Source organism: Cynara cardunculus, assembly GCF_001531365.2.
Source record: "Cynara cardunculus var. scolymus isolate 2C chromosome LG 8, CcrdV1, whole genome shotgun sequence".
Lineage (NCBI taxonomy): Eukaryota > Viridiplantae > Streptophyta > Magnoliopsida > Asterales > Asteraceae > Cynara > Cynara cardunculus.
Window position 1 is genome coordinate 14,555,915 of NC_037535.1, and position 23,528 is coordinate 14,579,442.

General features: G+C 35.6%; 1 protein-coding gene across 2 annotated transcripts; it reads right to left on the reverse strand.

Annotated features, from left to right (window-relative positions):
• Positions 1-550: 550 nt before the first annotated feature.
• Positions 551-19,190, reverse strand: LOC112516538 (protein BLISTER). 2 transcript variants are annotated; one of them, XM_025123629.1, is made up of 14 exons: positions 18,802-18,880; positions 15,371-15,408; positions 13,101-13,725; positions 12,462-12,931; positions 8,800-8,919; positions 8,393-8,458; positions 7,662-7,772; positions 7,340-7,416; positions 6,273-6,340; positions 3,258-3,371; positions 2,300-2,463; positions 2,098-2,166; positions 1,462-1,617; positions 551-1,057 (listed from the first exon to the last, which is right to left on the reverse strand). In XM_025123629.1, the coding sequence occupies exons 2-14, from the start codon at positions 15,395-15,397 to the stop codon at positions 980-982; spliced, it is 2,145 nt and encodes a 714-aa protein (XP_024979397.1). In that variant the 5' UTR covers positions 15,398-15,408; positions 18,802-18,880; the 3' UTR covers positions 551-979. The 2 variants fall into 2 exon arrangements, with proteins under 2 accessions (XP_024979397.1, XP_024979396.1); XM_025123628.1 differs by lacking the exon at positions 15,371-15,408 and having other exon boundaries at positions 18,802-19,190.
• Between the last annotated feature and the right edge of the window lie 4,338 nt (positions 19,191-23,528).

Genomic DNA, 23,528 nt, shown 5'->3' on the forward strand with positions numbered 1-23,528 from the left:
TTCCATTTTAAAAATTAAAATTTAATCTTAAATTATGAATTAACTAACATACCATTTTAATTTGATTTTAATTGTATAATTAATATATTAAAATGATTGGTTGAGATTGGTTCTTACAGTTACCACAAACTCAGTTCTTCCTTGAATAGACCCCTATATATATATATATATATATATATATATATATTAAAATTTCACTATTTAGATTTTATTAACTTTTTTGAATTATTTAAATATTATTTGTTGATGATTCAGTCAACAACCAACATATATTTATATAGACAATATTTGAATCATTAATCAAAGTACTCATGTTACACGGTTCCCACGGTAACATTTTTAAATACAAAACCAACAAATCGATCTTCGAATTCCCACTCTAGTACCAATCACAGGTTCGAGTCGAATAGGTTTGAAATTGTCTAGTGATTTTCATCATATTTTTTACGCTTACTGCAAACAAGAATGTAAAGGGTTTAAGGAAAAGATCGATCCCCTCCCGCTGATCAAAAAGTAACGTACAAAATTAATTTGAAATTAGCAGCCAGCCTTAGAAGATTAAGAATGGGTTATGTATTCCCAACATTCAAAAGAAAAAACATAACCTCTTTTTTACAATTTTAACAGAAGAATGACCATATTCCAGATCAGGCACTCGCAGTAATACATTATGAACATAACCAAAAAAAATTACCAACATACCTGTGTAACTCAAAAAAGAAAGAAAATATAATATTTTAATAGAAATAGAAAAAAGAAAAAGAAAAAGAAAAATAATAAAAGCTTTTGATTTTACAGTCTCTTCTTCAGTGCAGTATATCCATCCCCCTTAATTTGCATTATTTCACATCCACTGTGTTTGCCAGGATTTCCCTAGATAGAAAATTGCACCTCCAACATGACCATCAAATGTAATTGTGATGACCATCTAATGGAAAATATGTGAACTTCGGTGACGGCTTTTTTGAGCAGTTGGGGCTCAAAGATGCTTTGTTTGCCGCTTCGACGGCCCTCCCGGAAAGAGCTTCATTATCCATCCTAGAACTCTTTCGACCACCTACCCAGTAAAAGTTTAGAAAAGATCAAGAATGCGGCCACGAGGTATAAAACTAAACCAAACTGCCCATGTATCTCCCACCAAGAAGTGGGTTTCGGGTGAGATGCATGGCAGACTTGCACCCTACCCTGGAGACTAGAGTTGTTTTTCGTGAAAACTACTAGCTTGCAAAAAAATAAAGCTAGCCCCGAAGGGAACTATTTGCTCAATAACCATACATGAAAATTTTATGAACAGCATAACCTTACGAAAAGTTTAAGTGACATTCTTGTATATGAAAGGGGCATGCTAAGGTCATTGATTTAAAAGAAAATTGTGAGGTCATTCAACCAAATTAGAAAAATAGAAAATTGAAGATGATGCAACAAATTATATGTGATAATAGAAGGCAGCGTTTTTTGTACCTCATCGCCTTCATCGGCATAGGGAGTATTGTCAACCACGGTACGAGGAGGAGACTTTCTAACTGGGATATTATCAGCCACCATACTCTGAGAAGTCAACAGCTCTAATCTTTGTGTTTGAACTTCAAGTTTATGGGATAGTTCCTTGTTCAAATTCTTCATAACGAAAAAGACAAATTAATGCATATCTGTTTTTACATATCATTGTTTGACCTATCTGATCCATGCTTATTTCTATTGAAGTAAACACAGTAGGGTCTAGGGAGGGAGGATGGGTAAGCACTAAGCAGACCTCTCCTCTATCCCAAGGGGCAGAGTGGCCGTTTCTGTGAATGACCCCCCAGCTTGTGCAAAAGCGTGAACGAAAAGAAAATAAGAAGTAAAACTAGTTAAAAGTAAGACAGAAGCACAAGGCACAATTAAAAATAAAGAGTGCAAGTCCCTTTAATAAATTTTTAATCCCATTACGACTCATTGTTGAAGCTTAATGCAGACATTCCATCAAATTTGACTCCTTTACAAAGTCCATATACCAAATTAGCCAAAATCTTTCAGTAAACCGTGGTGCAATTTAAGTGGTAGGAGGGATTGTATATGTGATATTGTAACAAACAATGCCAACAAACCCATACATACCTTCAACTTTGAACATAGCGATGATTCAGTTGACAACGCTTGCGTCAACTCTTCTTTTTCCATTGCTAACTGAAACCAAGATTAAAAATGTCAATCAGTGGGATAGTGCAATGCAACATCAACTACCTCATTGTCTGATTAGAAATAAAACCTTTTTGATGGGATTCACAGCTGAAGAAAGAGTGAACAAAAGAGAAATTACCTCGGAAATTAATGTGTTAATGTTTTGGATCATTCTCATCTGATCTGGAGGTATACTCAACGATGAAACTTCCAGACCAAAATTCCCACTTTGTAACTGCAAGGAGGCATCATTTTCACCAAGAGTTGATTGTATTGCAGGTGTAGGGTCTTCACTCTCATTTACTGAATCAAGAACAATATGACCAACATATAAGACGAACTGTAGAAGATAAATTAATATACAAATGTAGAAATCATACACACATTACAGAGACTGTGGTGATGATATTTTAAGTCAAAATTAACCATCTTAAAGTCCGTTAACATGAGTTCCAACTAGTGAATATGATTTTGCCCATCTTCTTACCATTCTTTTCATGCTTACTGAATGCAACAGAAAATTTAATGCCCAAGTGATACTTCACAATTTTATGCAAACACGTCCATTTGGGAAAACCTATATTTTACCACTCAGATTCGCACTTTTATCAGTTTACAGAATGTGTTCAATTCCATATCAATTTACCTACTTAGTCTTTGCATCTATCTTTGAACGCTATCGTGCACCTTTCAATCTAATCATCTCATCCTCACCTACCTGAAACATACCAATTTTATGAGCCAAAGATAAGCTTATCTTTGAACACTAAGGGGCTGGTCTATATTAATTTGTAATAACAATCTAATCCTACACTAGCATGAAGAACTACCTACGGCAAACCAGCAACTTATAGCTTATTGAAAAATCCGACAAATTGTTCAACTTATAACTTGATGGACCAACAATGCAGTCTGTATCATGTTGAAATTGGAGCACTAGCAAAGGTGAATCAGAGTATTAAAGTAAAGCCTTAATGGTGTTCAAAGTTCAAAACTACAAATATCAAGTTGAATATGGTTACCACTATCAACTAACATTCCTTTTCAGAAGACCACTAAAATAATTAAATTGGCTCCAGCCTATAATTATCACATACCAAGATCATCTGTAGAAGTTGATGCTTCCTTTTTAGCAGGCTGACTCTTCTTAGTATCCACCGAATTCCCAATGCCAGGAGCTTTCCGCAGCTTAGATTGCAAGAGTTTTTTCTCTGGGCAAGGAGAAACAAGAATATGAGGTGAAAATGCCAATGTATGTTCAAAATTATCTTTGCATTTACATAAAATCCTCACCATCAATACATGTAATGGAGATGATCATAACGACACAAAAGCAAAGGTATATATATAATTATGAATTAACTGCAACAATGTATGAAACACAAAATGATTATGACAAATCTATTTGGTGTGTATTGCAGCAATATGATGCTTGCCATTTACAAACTCATTTATACTTACTGCCAAAACAATAACCATTGAAAAACAGAATACTGTCTCAACAATAGGAAGGAATAATTAATCTCCTCATTGTGTTGACATCCAAAAGAATGAAAATAATATGCATTCTGTTGAAAGAACCCAACAGTTACAAACTAACCCCAATCCTTGCGATCTATCTAGACCCTGTGAACTAATAAGTCTAACAGAAAACAACAGAACTCCAGGAGTGAAAACAATAATTTGTCAACCTGTAAGGGCTAAGCTGAAAACTTCTACTCTCATTTTCTTCCTTTGCTTTACCAGACATGGACATTAGTGATAAAAAAGAACAGCTACAGAAGCCACAATACCAGAACTACTAAGGAGGTGTTTGGTTGGAGATATTAAAAGGTAATCAATGGGAATGAAAATCTTTAACATATTTGAGAATTATTCAACTTGAGTTATACTCACTGTATCAGTTTGGTTCAAAAAGGGAATGAAAATGGAATGATTTATGATGTTTGGTTGCAAGTAATCGAATCAATCATTATAATAGAAAGGGGTAAAAACCATTCCACTCCAAATTGGGTGGAATGAACGACGATCCTCTAACCATCGTCGCTCAACACGTCACAAAATTGATCCATCTTCTGACCATCTACACTCAATAAGTCGACAAAATCGATCCTCTAACCTTCTTAGTTTCCTCTAATCAATCGATCATCTGATCATCTTCTGTTCAATACTCTATTTTACATACAGGTATAGATCTTGTTCATCATCTTCGATTTTGTTCGTTTCTGGGTTTGTGTTCCTCATCTTCGATTTTGTTCGATTTTGGGTTTGCATTTATCATCTTCGACTGTGTTCGGGTTTGTGCTCATCATCTTCGATTTTACACACGGGTATCAATCAGTTTGTTTTTGTTCATCATCTTCGATTGTGTTCAATTTGGGGTTTGTTGATTTTCTTAAGTTCGATTTTGCTTTCACAATAATCGATTTTCTTTAGTTTTGGGTTTGTTGATTTTCTTCAGTTCGAATGTGTTCGATTTTACACACAGTTTGATTTTACTAACCATAGAAATCCTATCTCGTGGGTTTAGAGATGAAATGGGGAAGATGGTGGTTTAGAGATGTTGTGTAAGGATTTTTTCTTGGAAATGAGGAAGCTTTTTTTAACATTATTAATGGAAGGAAATCATCAATAATATAATGGAACAAAAATAATGATTCCCATTCTACTTTATTATCATTACCAATCCCATTTTCATTCCTTGAAATGAACCAAACGCCCCCTAAGAAAAATTAAGGCAAAGAAAAAACGTAAAGCAGATTTCCAAGACCAATCAAACCTGCAAATCAAGCGTCCAAAGTCAGCAAGTCAAACCGAAGTCAAAAGTGAATTTCTTACGTGACCAGCAGCAAAAAACAGAAGAAGAGTCGAACCCTATCAAGTGTAAAGCTGAAGGCAAAACCTAGTTGGGTTGCAAAAAATCAGTTAAATCCCTTGATATTGTAACAAACAATGGAGACCAGCTCAAGAAATGGAGCCCAACAGTTAATTGCCAAGGATTTGTTGCCAACCTGGATCACCATTAATCCAAATGACAAGCCAAATGAATTCTAAGACCTTTGATCAAAATCCTACCGACGATCAAATATTTTTGCCGATCCAAACGAATTTGGATAGCTTTTGCAGTCCTCCCAGCTGTTCAAGAGTTCTTTATGATCCTCAAGCTATACTAGTAGAAATTGACTACCACAAGACACTAACATGGTACTCAAACACCTTTGCAGCATCTAGAGAAGTCCAAACACCGCCACAGTTTTTCCTTACCAGCAGCAAGCACGTAGTCCTCTTGTACTACTTCATACACATGCAACTGATAGTTTTAAGTGGCAAAAGAGAGACGGGATTTAAATAGTAGGCTAGGGTTTGTACTAAGAGCCAACTTAAAATCGGAATAAAAAGAGTAGAAAAGGGGCCAAAGGATTGAAAGTATGAAATCCAAACCTAATAATAATACCAAATACAAATACATAACAATTGCTATCAACAACTCATATGAAACTTCCAAGCCTGTAACCCACTTAGATGGTAATGCATTGAGAACATAAAAACCGACACAAACCCTAAGCAACAATACTAAATATAATTAAATGACAATTGTTATCAGTAACTGATGATGAAAATGGCAAGCCTGTGACACATTCAGGAATGCACCAGCAAACCCATATGAAACGGATCTTGCCCCAATATTGATGATTATACTTTCATGTAAGTTAGCAATGGATTATAGATCATACGTTTCATACTTCGTTATTTCAAAGAAAGTAAACCACCACGTCAAGGGTAGCTTTGTTATGCAAGAAGACTTTTGCAATACCTTACGTATCATAGTTATCTAATTCCTAGAATGAAAACAGTACATTGGTTATGTATATTGACTTATCATTGTAATATTTTGGATAATAATATGAGACCTGCAATGAAAAACTTATCATTCTATTAACCTATGTCACTCAAGGTAAACAAAATTAATTTGATCACATACAGGTACAATACTAAGTGATTGCCAAACTGAGTTATACCTAGTGATATTTATATAACTTGTTTGTTTTAACTGTTTCAACGATTAGAAATTCATTCAACAGAAATGGTGCATAGCAAAAACATACACATACCTTCTTGTAGAGCATCAATAGTGAACTGCAGATCTTGGCGCTCCTTCTCCAGGCTAGATATTCTTCTCCTGAATGTTTTATGAATTCAAATTTTCAACCATTCAATGGTACAGCACCAAGACAACTAGGATAACTTCAGGGAGGACAATCTACTTAAAAGTATCCAGAAAAAAGTTAATCCAGTAGAAAAATTCTATAAACAACCCCTCCAATGTAAGAAAGAAATGAATTGACAGTTGCAAGTAAAATAGAAAACTCGATGGTTGTAACCAAAAAGGCATGTGCAAAATATAAGATATTACTCTATTCCTGAGTCACAAAAATGGTTGCATGAAGAACTGAACTGCATCGGCTTTCAAGCAATCACAAAAGCGTATACTATCGGATGTTTCAGGATGCTTTAACAGGTTAAGTCACAGAAGTTGTCACCAGTCATGAAATAATTGCTACACCATGTTGAAGAACTAATAAGTGAGGCAGGGCTCTCCATGGAGAACCACCAGACAATGGCCACATAAGTGTATCCAGAACAATAGAAAAAGTGATAATTTTCTCCAGTTTGTATAGATGGGTTTATGCAATAGGCAGTAATTTAGCTCTTCTAGCTGCCTTGATTGAACCTCCAATAATTCAAAGGGATGATTAGTGACAGAATCAGAAAGCCTTATAAGATCTTGGCTTCTGTGATAACTTCTGAAAGAAAGCTTCCTTTTTTTGATACTTCTATTTTGTAAGTTGAGTGATCAAACAGTTCCATTAACCATCAATCAGTTAGCCTCCATGATGAAATGGTCTGACACCAATTAGTCAGCTTCCAATCCGAAAAGTATTTGTGGTACCTAATGTCATAGTTCTTCCTCTCAAGAACCTTTAGAATTATACAGACACAATCCATCTGTTGGGGCTACATATAGATTTTCTTGTGATCATACTGTTCTACAACAATACAAAAGAGTAGTATGTCATGGTTCTTTGTTCAACTAATATGCAGATCCGACATAGAAATCATAGAACACTTAAATAGTAATAATGGAGTAGTACTTTAAAGCCATAAGCTCAGACCGTACTTCTGTGAGGACATTTCTGCTTCCAAGTTTTCCAATTGTCTCTCCAGTTTTAGCTCATTAGACCTCAGTCTAAGTGCCTACAAAAGAAAGATGTGTTAAATAAAATCAGTCTATCACAAAAAAAAATATAGACAGGCCAGAGAAAGATATGGTATCGTTTTTAATTTAGTTAATAAAATCTATGACAAAGCATCATATTCAAGTACAATGCACTTGACCTTTAAAATGAAAAATTCCTTGAACTGAATAAAACATTCTAGTCCTAACCAACTTGATAATAGATCAAATGGTTTGTTCATTAGATACCATGGGTGTATAGTACCTTCTCTTCTAACCCAATAACCTCAGAGGCCAACAACTTGGCACGTTCATCAGCCGCATTACATTCTAATCGGGCATTTCCATACTCGGACCTCACAGCCTCAAGTTCCACCTAGTGACATATAACGAATGAGGAAGTAAGTACAGAGCGCATAACTTGCCAGAGAAATTTTAATGAACAAAATGGCGATAGAAAACATAGTGTAGATCTCAAAACATAGTGTAGATCTCAAGCATATAATCTGAGAGGTAAACATAGCTATAACATGATTAGGACACAGTAGCAGAATATTTGACAATGTCTTTGATATCATCTAACTTAATGACATCAGGCACAAACCCAGATGGTAACAATGTGGTGGAGAGGTCAGACAAGGCATGTTAATGGAAAAATATGACAAACTAATAACTTGAATTTCAATTCACGTAGCATTCTAATTTTCATTCCTTCTCCGTTTTACTATGAATTTCTGTAATTTTTATGACTAATGACAATCCGCTAACCTTATTCCTCCCTCCATCTCTCTTACTTCCTAGCAGCAGGGAACCAACCCATTCAGATCTCCATCACAGGGGAACAGTGTTGTTAAAACAATTATCAAAATTACCTATTGCACTATGGTGTTTAATTTATTATAAAAACCAAAAACAGGACAGAGTACAAATATTAAGCTCGAAGATTTAATGCCACACAATTGCTGCTGTTAATTGCATCTTATAGAAGACACTAACCAGTAGACCCTTGATTTCTTCCTGCAATCTCTCCATATCAGACTTCAATTGGTTGACAACACCTCCCTGCAAACCAAAAATGAAGTAAAAGATATTGGAATTTATTAACTTCTTCTAAATGAAGGCATGCTTGCAAATTGACAAATCAGAAAAATCATGTCATGACAAGAAGTTAGAAAACAAAAATACATTCTACTGTGGTATATCATACTATGACAGTTGCAAGGCAAAACAAGTGCATATAATGCAAAACGTAGATAAGCCATAATTACATTACGTGAATGAGAATACAAACACGGAGTCAAAAGACATGGACACAAACGGCAACCTTGCATGCAAAACTCTCATTTGTTTTAAACGTAGTTCACTCCAAAGCATATGCACACACATGCAGGACAAGATCCTACCTGTTGGTTATAACTATCAGTCAGTGCTGAGTTTTCAGTGGCTAAAGACTCTGCCAGAACTTGAGATGCCTCAAGAGCTCGTTGCAAAGAGAACTTTTCCTGTGTCAGGTCTTCAATATGCTGCTCAAGAAAAGGAAAGAGAAGTTAAGATATTGTCACTGCATGACATTTAGCAAGTGAGATAAGTTGAAAGTAACATGATAGACTACAAGGACAACAACTAAGCATTTCTATTTCTCAAATTAGTTAAGTAAGTTCTAAATGAGACCAACCTGAAACTATAAAGAGATAAAGCAACCTCAAAATGTGGTTGGCAGCCTAAACAGCATTCCTCCATTCTTATCTAAGGCGGTAAGGCCAAATACATTCTCACATTTGAATTGATCAAATGCTTTTCAATATTCTAGCATGTTAAGTTGAGCCACCCAACAGCTCCTATAACCCCATCCCCACTTACTACAGTTCTCCCTTACTCATCAATGCATCCAAAAGGTCAATGTTGGTAGGATGGGATCTTCTCAAGTAATGTTCTTTTATTCTCGATCGCACCTCGTGGTAGCCCAACATTCTAAGAAGCAGCTATACCCTCACCACAATCAGTTTAACTTAACCTTCTACCCCGTCCCCACCCCCAACCCCATCCAAACCAATCCAAAAGTAACACACCTCATGGAGGACGGAAAACAAAGTACAAGAATATCCGGTAAATAATACCCAGTGATCTGTGCACCACAATCTCCTTTTGCTTTTACATCAGACCAACATGTATTTTATTAAGATATATAATAAGTTTCTTAAACACATGTTTAGACGTAAAATCCACAGTCCCAGATTGCACACCAAAAGTACCAATACTTCCTCCTATGGATGCAGTAATCTCGTTAGAAACATTCCCAAACAAGTAAAAAAGTTGCAAACGAAGAAAATGACTCAACTGCAGTCCTTAAGGTATTGTATCCATCAAAAACTCTAAAAGGTTAAACAACCTAGATAGCACCTAAATAAGACTGCTGTGTATGTAACTTGTGCATAGGTCAGCATTCTAATAAACCTTAAATCGGATTGCAGAACACATGTATATACATGTACATATTTTCTTGAATAAAATAGGCAAATAAGCATCAAGAAAGTATTAAAATCCATAGCAAATTGTCCATAAAAAGTACTTGTAGACTAAGCAGCTAACACAGTCATTTTCTGAAATCATGGTCAGGGTCACGGTCATCGTGTTGGTAAAGCGGCAGTACAGCGATAAAGTTAGGCTCAAAATAAGTAAAAATATTTATGTAACATATATTATATATAAAGAACTCAATATACTGTATAAGTGAATATGTCTAGTCTAATACACATAAAGTAAGGTCAAACAAATGAAATTCCACACAAGAAACATAGTAATAGAGCTTGTAAAGGTTATAATTGAGATAATTGCACTAGCTGTAGATAGCGATAAATCGCGGTCAAATAGCGGTAAATAATGCCGCTAATTGCAGGACCGTTGTTTGACCACCGTTATTCCTCGACCACCAGTAATCGCTATAGCACCGCACTCTTTATTCATATATTATATCCCATGAAACAACAAACCTAGAATACGGAGAAAAACTGAACCAGAAGCTGCAAGCAAAGAGACGAGTACACCTCGAAAAGACACTAAAGGCGAGAGGAGAGAAGTAGAAAACAAGACATCAAAGTCCTAATACATTAAAAACGGGAGAATGTTTATGCTTTTAAAACCATAAATATAAGATGTCCAAGCATTTGAAGTATTATATTCCATTTTGAACTTTCAAGTATTTTGAACCTGCAAGAACTTTTTAGAATAACAAAAAATGATCCAAAACCTCCACACACATAACAAGTGAAGCTGCACCCATGGCACAACCAAATTGCATTGGACCCACACCCACCCTTTGAAGTGATTTTCTTAGTCTTAACAAATGAATGTGCATCCTGTCAATATCCTGGCAGCACCCATGCGGCACATGCACGGAATCCACACCAAGTGCAAGTTTGACACTTTAAGTCAACTATAGGTGCTTCATAGTATCACAGACCATAAAAATAAAATAAAAAAGCGGGAACTTGACAAAAAACAAAAAAAGAAGTGAAGAGAAACATCCCCCAACCAATATCTCCACTTACAAGGCTCAAATCCTCACCCTGAAAGCATAGTTGCCATTAAAGATTTTTTAGCCCTAAAATTCTTATACGAAGCTTCGTAGTTGCTTCCCCCCCCTTTTTTCTTTTGCCCCGCCATGCCACTAGATCCATAATGACCGGCGAGTCGGAACATGTATGAATATAACCACGCAGAGCGCCATAAAGTAAAAAACAGAAGATGCACATGCCTTCCTGCTCATTGTGTGTGGACTTCCTAGTTGAACTAATATAGATCAGGTTGTTGGCTCGGAGAATGTTTGCTAAAGAAAGAGAAGTAAAGAGAAATATCTCCCAATCAATATCTCCACTTACAAGGCTTGAATCCTCACCCTAAAAGCATAGCTGCCATTAAAGACTTCTTAGCCCTAAAATTCTTAAAGATAAAACAGAAGAAGCAAATGTCTTCCTGCTCATTGTGTGTGAACTTCCTAGTTGAACTAATTTAGATCAGACTGTTGGCTCGGAGAATGTTTGCTAAAGAAAGATATAGCAAGCAGATTTTAAGTCAATGCTGAAGATAAAGGAACTCCCTCCGCGGATGATGGGAGGGAAGTTACATTAAGCAGCTCAGATAAAACCGATGGCTTTTATATATTAGACAACAGAGTCCAGGCAGTAAGTCATTTTTTCTTTACTCTCTTTTTTGCAGAAAAATGAAGGCCTTAGAAATAAAGTCAAATCAAATCAGCGACCTTTCCGATAGATCATTGTACCAAATCGTGACGAGGGTTAACTTCCTGCATCATAACCCCAAGTGATAAGACCATGGGTTTGCTCCCCAGTGATCACCAATTAGAGTCCCCTCAGGGCCACTGGAGGTTTTCCCGACTGTAAACCTCAGGACCCCATATGATCAATCAAGGTGTGCACAGGCTGGCCCGGACACCCAGGGTTGTACAGCAAATTTGAGTACAGCAAGTTGTGCATAAAATAAGACACGAATAGCAGTACGATATAAGATTTTGGAATCATGAGCAAGTATGCTATGTACCACCATACACAAAGGAGTTACCCACAGAAGCTGTTGAGTTAAGGAGTCAGATGTTGCCTGGCGTTCTTGTGCCACAACGCTTGCAGGCATAGGGCACAAGTACCTTGACCACTGGAAAGAAAATCCATTTTATGGTCCAGGCCTGGATGGAAACCTTAGGCCCATTCTCTACATCTCTCTTTGATTGTAAAACCCCAAGCAAAAATTAATAAATTAACTTGCTTATGGCCGTAGAGTAGATCAATTCTGGACCGAACCACATAATACCTCTGTGTCTTTGTGTGTTGTTTACTTTTCTATTGCTGAATGTTGCTCGTGCGAATCCTGTATCCTACAGGGTTTTCCCACAGAAGCAGTGTGTGTTGCTGAGAATCCCTAGCTAATAAAGTCATAAAACTACTTAATGCCCTAAAGAGCAATTACCTTGTAAAATTCCTGTAGAAGTTAAATAACTATAGATCAAGTGATAAAGTTATCAAAAAAAATCGTTACAGCAAGGACATACAACCTGTTCCAAAGCAGCAAAATCTTCATTCTGTTTTGTAGAATGAAAATTATTCCTCCTCTCCATATCAAGTTCATTGACACCCTGCCTAAACAGGTCACCCATGTTAGCAATAGAAGAGTTCATGAAATTTTTAGGATCCGATGAAACAGGAGCCTCCACAGGGTAAACTTTTGAACTGAATGGGTTGGCTTTATCTGCCTCTGAAAGAGATGTCGAAGAATTTCTAGACACGATGGAATCCAGGAAAGATGGACGAGATCTTCTTCCAGCTACGGATGGCGACATGGACGTCTGATTATGTGAGGGTACTGCTTCAGTTCTGAAGCTTGTAGATACAGTAAAAGATGAGCTGTTTTCACTGGCAGGATGATCAACAAGGTTATTATGGTTCCTATCGCCCACTGCAGAAACTGAAGGATAGCGATGCCCCAACACAACTTCTGGAGATTTCCCAACTTCAGAGGAATAATCTGAAAGTTAGAAGGTAGAGTAAAAATGAATTCTAGATAGAACTTAAGATCTAAAACAAAAAGGTTCCTATAATATATCAATTGCAATGTTTCAGAGCATTAGTTCCAATGCAAAAAGAAACTCGTAAATATAAAAAAAATTATTTCCTTTTTAACTAAAACATATTACCTCGGTAAGTTGGGCCATTAGCTAGTAGATCGGTTTGACTTGAGCTGTTAGCAAATGAAGTACCAAGAGATCTCTCAGGAGAAGACTTGGTAACAGGAACTTGAGACGTAACAGGAATTGTAGAAGTAAAATCCTTCAAATGATCATTTCTACTATTTTTAAGGGCATCTTCCAGCCTTGTATTACTAAAATGATTGAAACTGCTATGAACATCTTCTTCTGGGTGATCAAATGTTCTACTTTTTTCAATGTCCACTGCATATTCGGCATTAAGCTTGGCATTCTTCAACTCCTGAGGAGCAAGAAGATCACTACCTGAGCCATAAAGTGCATCATGCTCCAACTTTTTATCAACTGAATATGTCTGCCCTGGACTTGTAGAATGTTTATTGGAACTGCTTATAGGATTCGCATGTATAGCATACATGGAATGAGGTTCAGTTTCATGAACATCTATTGTTTTGTTTTCATTTTTTCCAACACCAACATCATTTGTACCATCTGCTACCGCAACAGTATCAGAAACTGAAGATTTCGTCTCATGTAGATCTCCATTAGCAGAAGGAGCCGCATTGCTGGATGCAGCTTTTTTGGCTGCTGCTTTCTTCTTACGGAACTCCTCTAGCTATAAAAGCAAAACAAGCACAACTCATTGAACAGAAATCAAATTTTAAAACGAAACATGACAGAAATGTACTCCTTTGAAAGCAGTTGCCCACTTTGATTAGGCACACACATTAAGACAGTAATAACCACAGTATAACCAAACGCCAACAGATCCCTCAATCACAAATAAGTAGGGTGAGTAGCTTTTCATAGCAAAATGGCATTACACGTAGAATAGAAGCCAAGAGAAAATAATTCAGGATAGCATGCATTGAAGAAAACAGGTATTCTCTTCAACATGTAAAATAGTTTGCATTGGTCTAAAAGAGCTATGCTCATCAAGCTAAAGTCAAGAATGAAATATTTTAAAAGGAGATAAAAAGCTCACAAAGACTGCATAGAAGCTACAATTGCCAGAGCAGCAATCATCCACTCAACCAATACTCCCCCCATTCTATATTACTCATTTATGTAATGTAAAATCCATATTCTTCCCTAAAAAATATAGCTGCACTGAAACTTAGCATGTCTACATAAATGTTGGGGTAAGCTGGTGACAAACTCCGCATCAAGTTTGCCTATTAATAAAATTAGGTTAAACATGTAAAAATCATAGCATAACTCATGCACAAATGAAATAATAGGGTCCATGAAGCAACATCTTACTCACCCGGGAAGACAAGTACAAGGTTGTCCTAAAGTGACCACTCAGTTAGCAAAGACTGTTTTTGGTGATAAACGAAATAAGGAAAAAAAAGAAAAACAAAAAATCTTAGAAATTCTTCAAAGACAGACTCGGATGAAGAAGACGGGGATAAGGAGCAATAAGAAGATACTCAGGACAGTACACGCATTGACGTTGAAGGTTCTAATGGTGTGATAGATAATCACAAGTTGCACATCATCGGGTGGTAAGAAACAAAGAGTCACTAGCAATGTTTGTGGACTTCTTGATGCCATGATGAAATCTAATTATGAAAAAAAATAAAGCAATCACATTCGATAAAAATGACCCAATCAAGAAGAAGTTGAAAATGATTGCTTGGAAAAAGTTTGCACGTTTAGCATATTCAGTTGAGTTACATTTTAATGTCATGCGCGATGAGAACTTCCAAGTTCCAAGATGCAATTGATGCAACTGAAGGCTATGGAAGAGGTAATTACCAATTAAAAATTTAGAATATCTCAACTCTTAAGCATTTTTAAATAAAGCTAGAGAAAATAAGAAGTAATTTAATTGTTAGCAATTAGTTTATAGTAGGAACGTCGTCCCCAATTTATCACAAAGCCATGTAACCTTGTTGAAGGATGTACTAAAGGAAGAAGAAGTTTGTGGATTCCTCTAGGCTGCATCGGAAAAATATCAATGCACCATTAACAAACGAGAACGGTCGATGCTTCATCGACTTTTTAATAAATTGTCCTCTCGGAATGGTTTTTTTGTGAAATCAGTTTATGAATCACAGCATCTGAATGATGAAAACTAGATGTGAAAATGATCAATGAAGAGGCTGAGGATGTCAGAGAGAACACAGTGCAAGTAATAGCGTTCTTAGAGTGAGTGGTGCTATTCATTTGCTAGTTGTTTGGTAATTGATTTCACTTTTGTATTCAGAGTAGTTTGTTACCAACAATAGCCAAGAGTTTAAAGAACAGAAACGAACCTCGAGGTGTTTTCCCCTTAGGTACATGAGGCGTATGCCTAGAAAATAAATAAAATTCAAAATACTATATATACACAAATTAGAATCACTAGATGATAATACAAACACTATACAGACAAACAATATATATGTTGACACTACCATCGTGCACTAAATATATACACACTCTGCTAGAGGTTGCCACTACCATTAGACAACATATTTATATACCATGTTGGGTTGCCACTACCTGGAACGGTGAGAAAAGAGCGAATATAATATACATAGGCACCACCACCATGCACTATGCTAGGCTGCCACTACCACCAGACTGTATACACACATATATATTACGCTGAGCTGCAATTACCACCGAACTATATATACACACAAATATATATTATGTTGAGTTGCCACTACCACCTGTGGGACTGTGAGAGAGTTGGATAAGTAAGAAACTATATATATAATGTTTTTCAAAGTCGGAGACTTATTTAAACACATACTTTTTACTGACACTACCACTAACAGCAAATATAGAAACTGGGACTGTGAGAGAATACTCCAGCTGATCTAACACTACCACCAACAAGGACTTACATACTATGTACTAAAACACTCAACTCATGTTTATAACAACGTACGCCTCTCAAACACTTACCGCCTCACAGTCAAACCCACTGCCTCTACTCTGCAGAGCGTGTGTCCCAAACAAGGATTGAGAGGCGACGCCTCAAGAACCTTTTTTGGCCGCCTCATCTTGAGGCACGCCTCAACGTTTTTTAGAACCATGACAATGGCTAGAACTTCAAAGTTGTTGGAAGGATATTATAAGAACACCATTGACAGAGTTTTTGGACTCCATGTGTAGCGCACTGTGTGAACATCATGTTGGGAGATATTAATGAAAAGGTGCATAAGATAAAACATGTTTTAGCTAAAGCGAGAATCATTGTGGTTTACATCTATAACCATTAAAGGATTGTAAACATGATGCAGAAGCTAACAAACAATAGAAAATTACACGTCTTGTGAAAGCATGTTTGCAACACAATTTTATAACATTAAAAGCATATTTGAGAATCGAGATCACCTTCAAGTCTTGTTTGTTTCTAAACAAAGAACTAAGGGTGATTTACAAACAAACCATGTGGAAAGATAAATGAGAGGATAATTGCAAGATCTAAATTTTGGGATAATATCTTTATGCTTGTCAAGTATTTGCAGGTTGGCACCTGTTGTGGATGTGGATAGGTTGGTTCATATCGAAGATAAGTCGTACATTGGATATAGCAATAGAGAAAATCAAGAAGAACCTAACTAGCATTGCATGAAAGATTCGTTACTAGAGTGTGGGATATGATCCATACATGACGGAATGATTGACGTCATCATCCTTTACGTGCAGGCATAAAGCATTTTATGCTTTATTCAATTTTGAGGTTAATATGACTGTTTGGTATTAAACATGCATAGTTGGATATTACCTCAACCCTGCCATATATTTTGGACAATAATCAAAAGATGTCAAAGGCGGAGATAGGATTTAAAGTCAGGTGGAGCAGCAAGCAATAAATAGAAAAATTAAAAATAAATATTAGTTTTCTTGGATTCCAAAAAAATTAAGGTAAATTCATATAACAAACTAATAACCCTTGTAATTTAACTTTAAAACACATTTGGTTTTAAAAAATGTATTGCTACTTGTTAGGGGGGGGACAATGCCCAAAGTGTTTAACCATTTACAAGCTAAAAGGGATAAATAGAAGGGTTTTTTTTTTTACATAAAAAAGGGGATAGCAATGTACGAGTCAGGGGAGCCAATGCCCCCTCTAGTTACTATGTGGCTCCACCACAGAAAGATGTTGATATGAATAGAGAGGTTAAGACTAGATTTTACATTGTCATTGATTGGTCCGTGCCCGATGAAAAATGAAATGAGAAATTGATGCAAGAATTGAAAATCAGCAAAGAGGCAACTTGGATCCCTACTACTATAAGGAGTAGAGTGAAAGTTGCACCACATAAGTACTATTACATACGTATGTATATATTTTACTTATTCGTGTCTTTTTCTTAACTTAGTACATTAATTAAAACATAGATGTATGATTGCGCTCTTACAGGGTCGAGGCACCTTTGTTCCTATAATTTGCTATCAGGGTTCAAGTCAAATTTGTAGTTCTTCACCTCATGTGCGCAATTGGAATGCATTTGACAATTGAGTTTATTTAGGTCAATAACCTTATATTATTTAAATTCAATAATTCTGGTCGCACTGGAAGAAGAATTGTCTTTTGCAACAAAAATTGGATGATCTTATATTCACTCAAGACCACATATAAAGGTGCTCCATATCTCTTACGGATAACAAATCTTTGTATCACATTTTAGATGTGAAAAAAAAATGACGATTAGGTGATTCCAACCAATGTCAAGCTTCAAGAGTTTGTAGATGCAAGTAACCCTCTCCTTTGGACAAATATGCGAAATGCAGTGGGAGGTAATGTTGAAGTTGGGCCAAGTACAAGTAAAAGGGAGCGTTTAGGGATGATGATGATTTGGTTGGAGATGAAAAGAAAGATAGCCTATATGCAATGGAAGGTAATATTGAAGTTGGGCCTTACAAGCAAATGTATTAAATGATATCGACTCACATGTTGAACTTGTCGACTGCAATTAACTCGTTCATGAATTTAGGAACTCTTTTACTATTATGTTTGTGTGAGACTTGATTTGTTTGACCTCATCTTTTGATTTCAACAATTTATGATGGAAAAATTTATGCTTTACTGCATACATTTAAATATTTTTATTTATTAGACATTCACAAACTGTTATTTTTTCCGCTATACAACAGAGATAACCATTGTAGTAAATCAAGGACGACCAGGAATCCAGTTTATGACCGCTATAAGTGCTTAGTCTCTTAGATATGTCTTTGGGGTAGTTTGTTATTTAGTAAAATGCATCATAAGATGTGTATACTTACAATTTATTTCTTAACTTTTACTTGCTATATATTGTATTTTTCATATCTTTTCTCATTCGTGTCAAGTTCCATATACACCTAATAAATTGATTTATTAGTTCTTAATATATCTTATGTGTTCTGAAAAGAAATTTTCAATCCCTTCCAAAAAGATGGTTCAAATATGAACTTTTGAACATCAAATACGTTAACTTCCAGAAAAGCACGCCCTCCTTGGTATATTAATGGCCAATCTAAATCTACATAAGTTACAAGTTTATATTAGTTACATTTGACATCCAAAACTCAAATACAGAGTGATTCTTTTATAGTTGACCTTAAATTGTGAATTACTGGTACATCACCGTGGTAACCGGTTGGACAGAAAACCAAATTCCATAATCGAACATCCCAGAATTAGAGCTTCATAATATACATTCACAAGAAAAGAAACCTAATGTGAAAGAAATAATAAACATACCCTTCTCTTTCCAGCTTCCAATTGTTGTTGTTTCTTCGATGAATTGCTCGAATTAGGCAACATCTGATCCGACGCCATTCAATCAAAACACAACCCTAGAAGCAATCACAACCTCAAACGGATGACCCAACTTGCCAAAATAGGGATCCGGAATGGGGTTTTATACACAATATATAATCATTCAGAAGATATGCATGACCGAGGAAATTGTTTTAAAATTTCGAACAAAATCAACATAAACCCTAATTAATTTGCAGATAGGGGGTCCGATCTAATCGGAGAGGGAGAGCCGCTGTGTCAATTTTCGGTATGTTGCGTCCCGTTTCTCTTAGATCTCTCTCCCTCCTACCGATCTCTCTCTCTCTCCTTTCTTTTATTTGCTTATAGAATTTTCCGTTAGTTCTACGCCTCTTTTGCTGGAAGGACGTCGACATTGCTGCGGGTAAAATATAAATTTTGAACTTTAAGGAAATTCATTTTGTACCCCCAAGTTTTCATAAATTTCAAAGATTACCCCTCTTGTTTGTATCATGTGACAATGAATAGGGCCCCAAATTCCAAATATGTTTTAACCCGGTCCTAAATCCAACTTATTTTAATCCGGCAACATCTCACACCTGTAAGCAATCTCTAGCCTCTTTCTAATCGTTTTCGCCGATTGAACTCCCTTAGCTCCTTCACTTTGTTTTCCCGTTGATGACAACACGACCTTTCAAATCCCTGCAGCTATTTCTTTTGATAGAATCAAACAATGGCTCCTTTAATTTGTTTATTAATTGACTTCAAAGATGCCGACCACCAAATCATATTTAAAATCACCTGCAATTACTCTTGAATAAATAACATTTCACCTTTGATTTCTATCTTGTTCAACGGTTCAATCAGTGTTCATCGATTAGCTACTCATCCGGTTCAAGTTTCGATGATTTGGTTGATTGTTCATCAATTTATCTGTGTTGTGTAAGTAACTAACTTTACCGATCTAGATTGTGTGATAAGATTTTATATAATGATATGATTTTGAATGTGTTATAGGTTAGTGAAACCTAATTCCCACTTGTGATAGTTTGTGTTTAAAGTATTGAACCTAGTACCGCATTTTGCTTGTAGAATTTGCAGAATTATCTGATTTCTGAACTCTAGTTAATGCTTTGTGAGTTTTAGGTTACCTAGTACCACATTTTGCTTGTAGAATTTGCAGAGTTAACTGATTTTTGAACTCTATAAGTTCTAGGATATGTACATGAAAAGGCTTTTACACTCTTGGACTATGATTTATTTGATGAAGTTTTAGACTTTAGAGTTGTGTTTTATGGTAAGAGGCACTAGTAGGGGTGAGCAAAGGCGGGTACCCAGCCAAAATTTATGGAACTGGTCTTGGAACTGGAACTGGTCTCGGAACTGGAACTGACGATTCCTCAGTTCCTAGAATGAAGGAAACGGAACCGGTTACATCGGTTCTTTATATTTAGGAATCGGTCCAAGAACCGCTTGGAATCGGTTCCGGTACCGGATACCCGGTGTCTAATTTTTTTTAAACAATTTATCATTTCATACTACAAAAAAGTATTTCTTAACTTTAATGCTTGTAGTTTACTTTCTGTATTTTCCATCTCTTTTATTTAAATTTCAGTCTTTACATCTTTTTTGCAAGAAGAATCTGAGTTTGGGGTGTAAGGGAAGGTTTAGACTGAAACCAATGCGAAATTGGAAAGGTGTCTTTAATATATCATTTTTCATTTAACTATTCATTCTGGCTATTCATGTTTCATTGAATAATACGTATAACTAACTGAGAAACTAATTATGAGTATGAAAATATGTTAGCTTTCAGAGCTACAATAAATGTGGAAACTTGTTTTGATAAAAGATGGTTATAAAAAATTTAGTACCTGACAAGTATTATATTTTTACGGTGTAGGACGACAATATTGTGTTGCTCTAGGATTCACAACGTTTAACTAAATGATCTCATATAGATAGTGGTACACCTGTATGAACTCTTCGAATGTCGTTTGAACCAATAGTTGGATATATGTGACAGTACAATAGCATTATTCCATGATACTATCGGATTGTCCATAAATGTTATAATATCTATCAGATCATTTTTTTGTCTTAACAAATCTTTGCACCATTTTCTTCTTCTTTACGATTGTTTGTTCTTAGTTGATAACTCACACACATAACAAGCAAATTCTTTGATTTCTCCATCTAAAATTGGTTTTTAAGTATTGGACTTTTGAAAAACTTTTACAAGCCTTACTTGTGGATCGATATTCGGTACTTTTATCGTTATTATTTGTTAAGAATATAACAATAGACCGAGGTGTATACTTGCATTGGGATCTATTTGCATGAATCTTGAGGTTGTATAAACTTCACAATATTGTCAATAGAAACTTTCTTTACATCTTTATCAGACCATTGATGAACTTGCTTTGCCACCATATGTTCAAGAGTTCCAGGGTGTGTATCAGTCATAGGAACAACATCAATGGTGATAAATGGAACGAAGGGTTCATTTTTGATATATTATGGGATTTGGGGATCAACACCATCAAGAAAGAGAGACATACGATTCTTGCATGGAGAGAAGTTATCTCTACTGAATCTTGAAGGTTTGGCAAGAGAGTCATTGTCATTATAGTTACTAGTAGTCATAGTTTGATCAAATGAGAAGAGAAGAAGAATGAGAATACTGCCTTGATGCCACTTGTTGGTCTCGAGAGTTACAACAAGGCTGATAAGGTTTGTAGAATGGGAGTAAATACAAACACAACTTTTTAACTTTTCAATTTCTTTTATTGATTATGGGAAGAATCAATATATGAATTTATAGATTGTTTGCAGAAGAAGAGAAGGTATAAAACCTAGTCTAAAACAATCTAGCTATGATTACATAAAGTACTAAGAATCTCTAGAAAACCAAGCTATATAAACACACAGACACTCTTACATAAAAACACTAAGGGAGCATTTGGTTCATAGAATGGAATTCGATGGAATTGGAATTCATCAAATGAATTTGACTTTGAGGGAATGGAATGGAATATGATGGAATTTGACCATGCCTTGTGATTGCGTTTGGTTGCATGGAATTGGAATGAAATTATTAACAGATTGAATTTTTTTGTTTGGTTCATGGAATTCAACTATGGAATCGGAATTAAATATCAACAAATGACCTTTTATGATTTTTGAATAACAAAATTGTTGGTCCCGTTAGGGTCTACAAGATGTGTACAACAGTTTGTAGAAAGGGGGGGGGGRKGAATACAAACACAGTAAACTTTTCAAATTTAAAATATATATTGATAGAGAATGATCAATACAGATTTTACAAGATTGTTTGCGGAAAGATAAGATAAATAAAACATATCTAAACAATCTAAAGTTACATACTAATTCTTAGCAAATAAAGAAAAGATTTGCTGTTAAAAACTTAGAAGAAAGTAAGTTCTATTTGGGAGAGAACTGTTTAGATTACAACAAAGAGATTCTAGCTTGCTCTTGAAGATGAGTGTATTTGTTCTTAGATGTGTGTGTTCTTTTACTTAAGCATAAGTAGGAGTAAGGAGTAGAAGTATCTCTGCATAGAGATAGAACACATCTATTTATACCCATTGCATTAAATGCACATTTAATGTAATGTGGTAGGGTTAGAAAGCATGTCAAGCCTTTAGAGGAAGACTTGTTCTTTGCTACAGTAAATAGTACGAAAGCCTATTCATGAGCAGACATCCTTTCACAAAGTTGGTAGGTAATAGAGTCAACTAATCGGCTCCGTACCGTACTATGTTTTAGAAAGGGTATGGGGAAAGGGTATGGGGTTGTCCTTTGTCTGTATGAGGACAAGACAAAAACAATCGTGCTCAACAAGCTTCTTTTGATCGCTGAATGTTGGAATAACCTGAAGGTCTCTTCAGCATTCGCTGAGGCTTGGGCAGTCTTCACACACATGTAGACAAGGTTGTAATCACTGAATACCGCTTCAGATCACGTACTCGCCAGTCTCTAATCTTCAGTTTCAGTCTTCAACTTTCGCTGAAGGTTCTTTGGTGTGAGTTTTGTCTTCTTGAAGTATCGTTATCGTTGACTGGATTTACATTACAAGTTCTTCAGCGATCACTTAATAGACTCAGTGATGATCGCTGGAACTAAAAACAGAAACATAAATACTTCGGATAAAGTAAAAGAGATTATCATCAAATCAAGAGAGAGATGATCAACAATCTCCCCCTATTTGATTATAACAAGATAACATAAAAAAGTTGTCTTATCAAATAATAGTAAGAAAAAGTAACACATAAAGTACATGTCCCTTTTAACTATTTTGGGATCTTTTTCAGTGAGTCAGTCTTTACTTGTAGAATTTTTTAGATTAAGTCTAAGAAAAGTTACAAGAAGGGAAACTGAAACTGAAAGTTTATTCATTGACTTATAGATTGTCAGTGAATGTGAGAAGTAACACTGGAACTCATAGACTTGTGTCCCTATTACTTTTTTCAGGGATCTTTTTCAGTGATCTACAAAAACACTTATATTATGTTCAAGGGAAATATTACAAGACGTTCAGTACATGTCTAAAACTTACAAAGTATAAGATTTATCACTGAAAATAGACATAGTAAGTAGATTACAATACATGGACAATATTACAAAGAAAATAAACTAGTCTAAGTGTTATATCCCAGATCTGACAGTAGAACGATTTACACTAGAAG

Coding starts and splice junctions, on each gene's coding strand:
- LOC112516538 (XM_025123628.1), bottom strand. CDS start 18,879: ATGGCGTCGGATCAGATGTTGCCTAATTCGAGCAATTCATCGAAGAAA. Junction 3,372..6,272: donor TATTGATGCTCTACAAGAAG/GTATGTGTATGT, acceptor CTCCTTGCCCAG/AGAAAAAACTCTTGCAATCT. Junction 1,058..1,461: donor ATGCCGATGAAGGCGATGAG/GTACAAAAAACG, acceptor TTTACTGGGTAG/GTGGTCGAAAGAGTTCTAGG.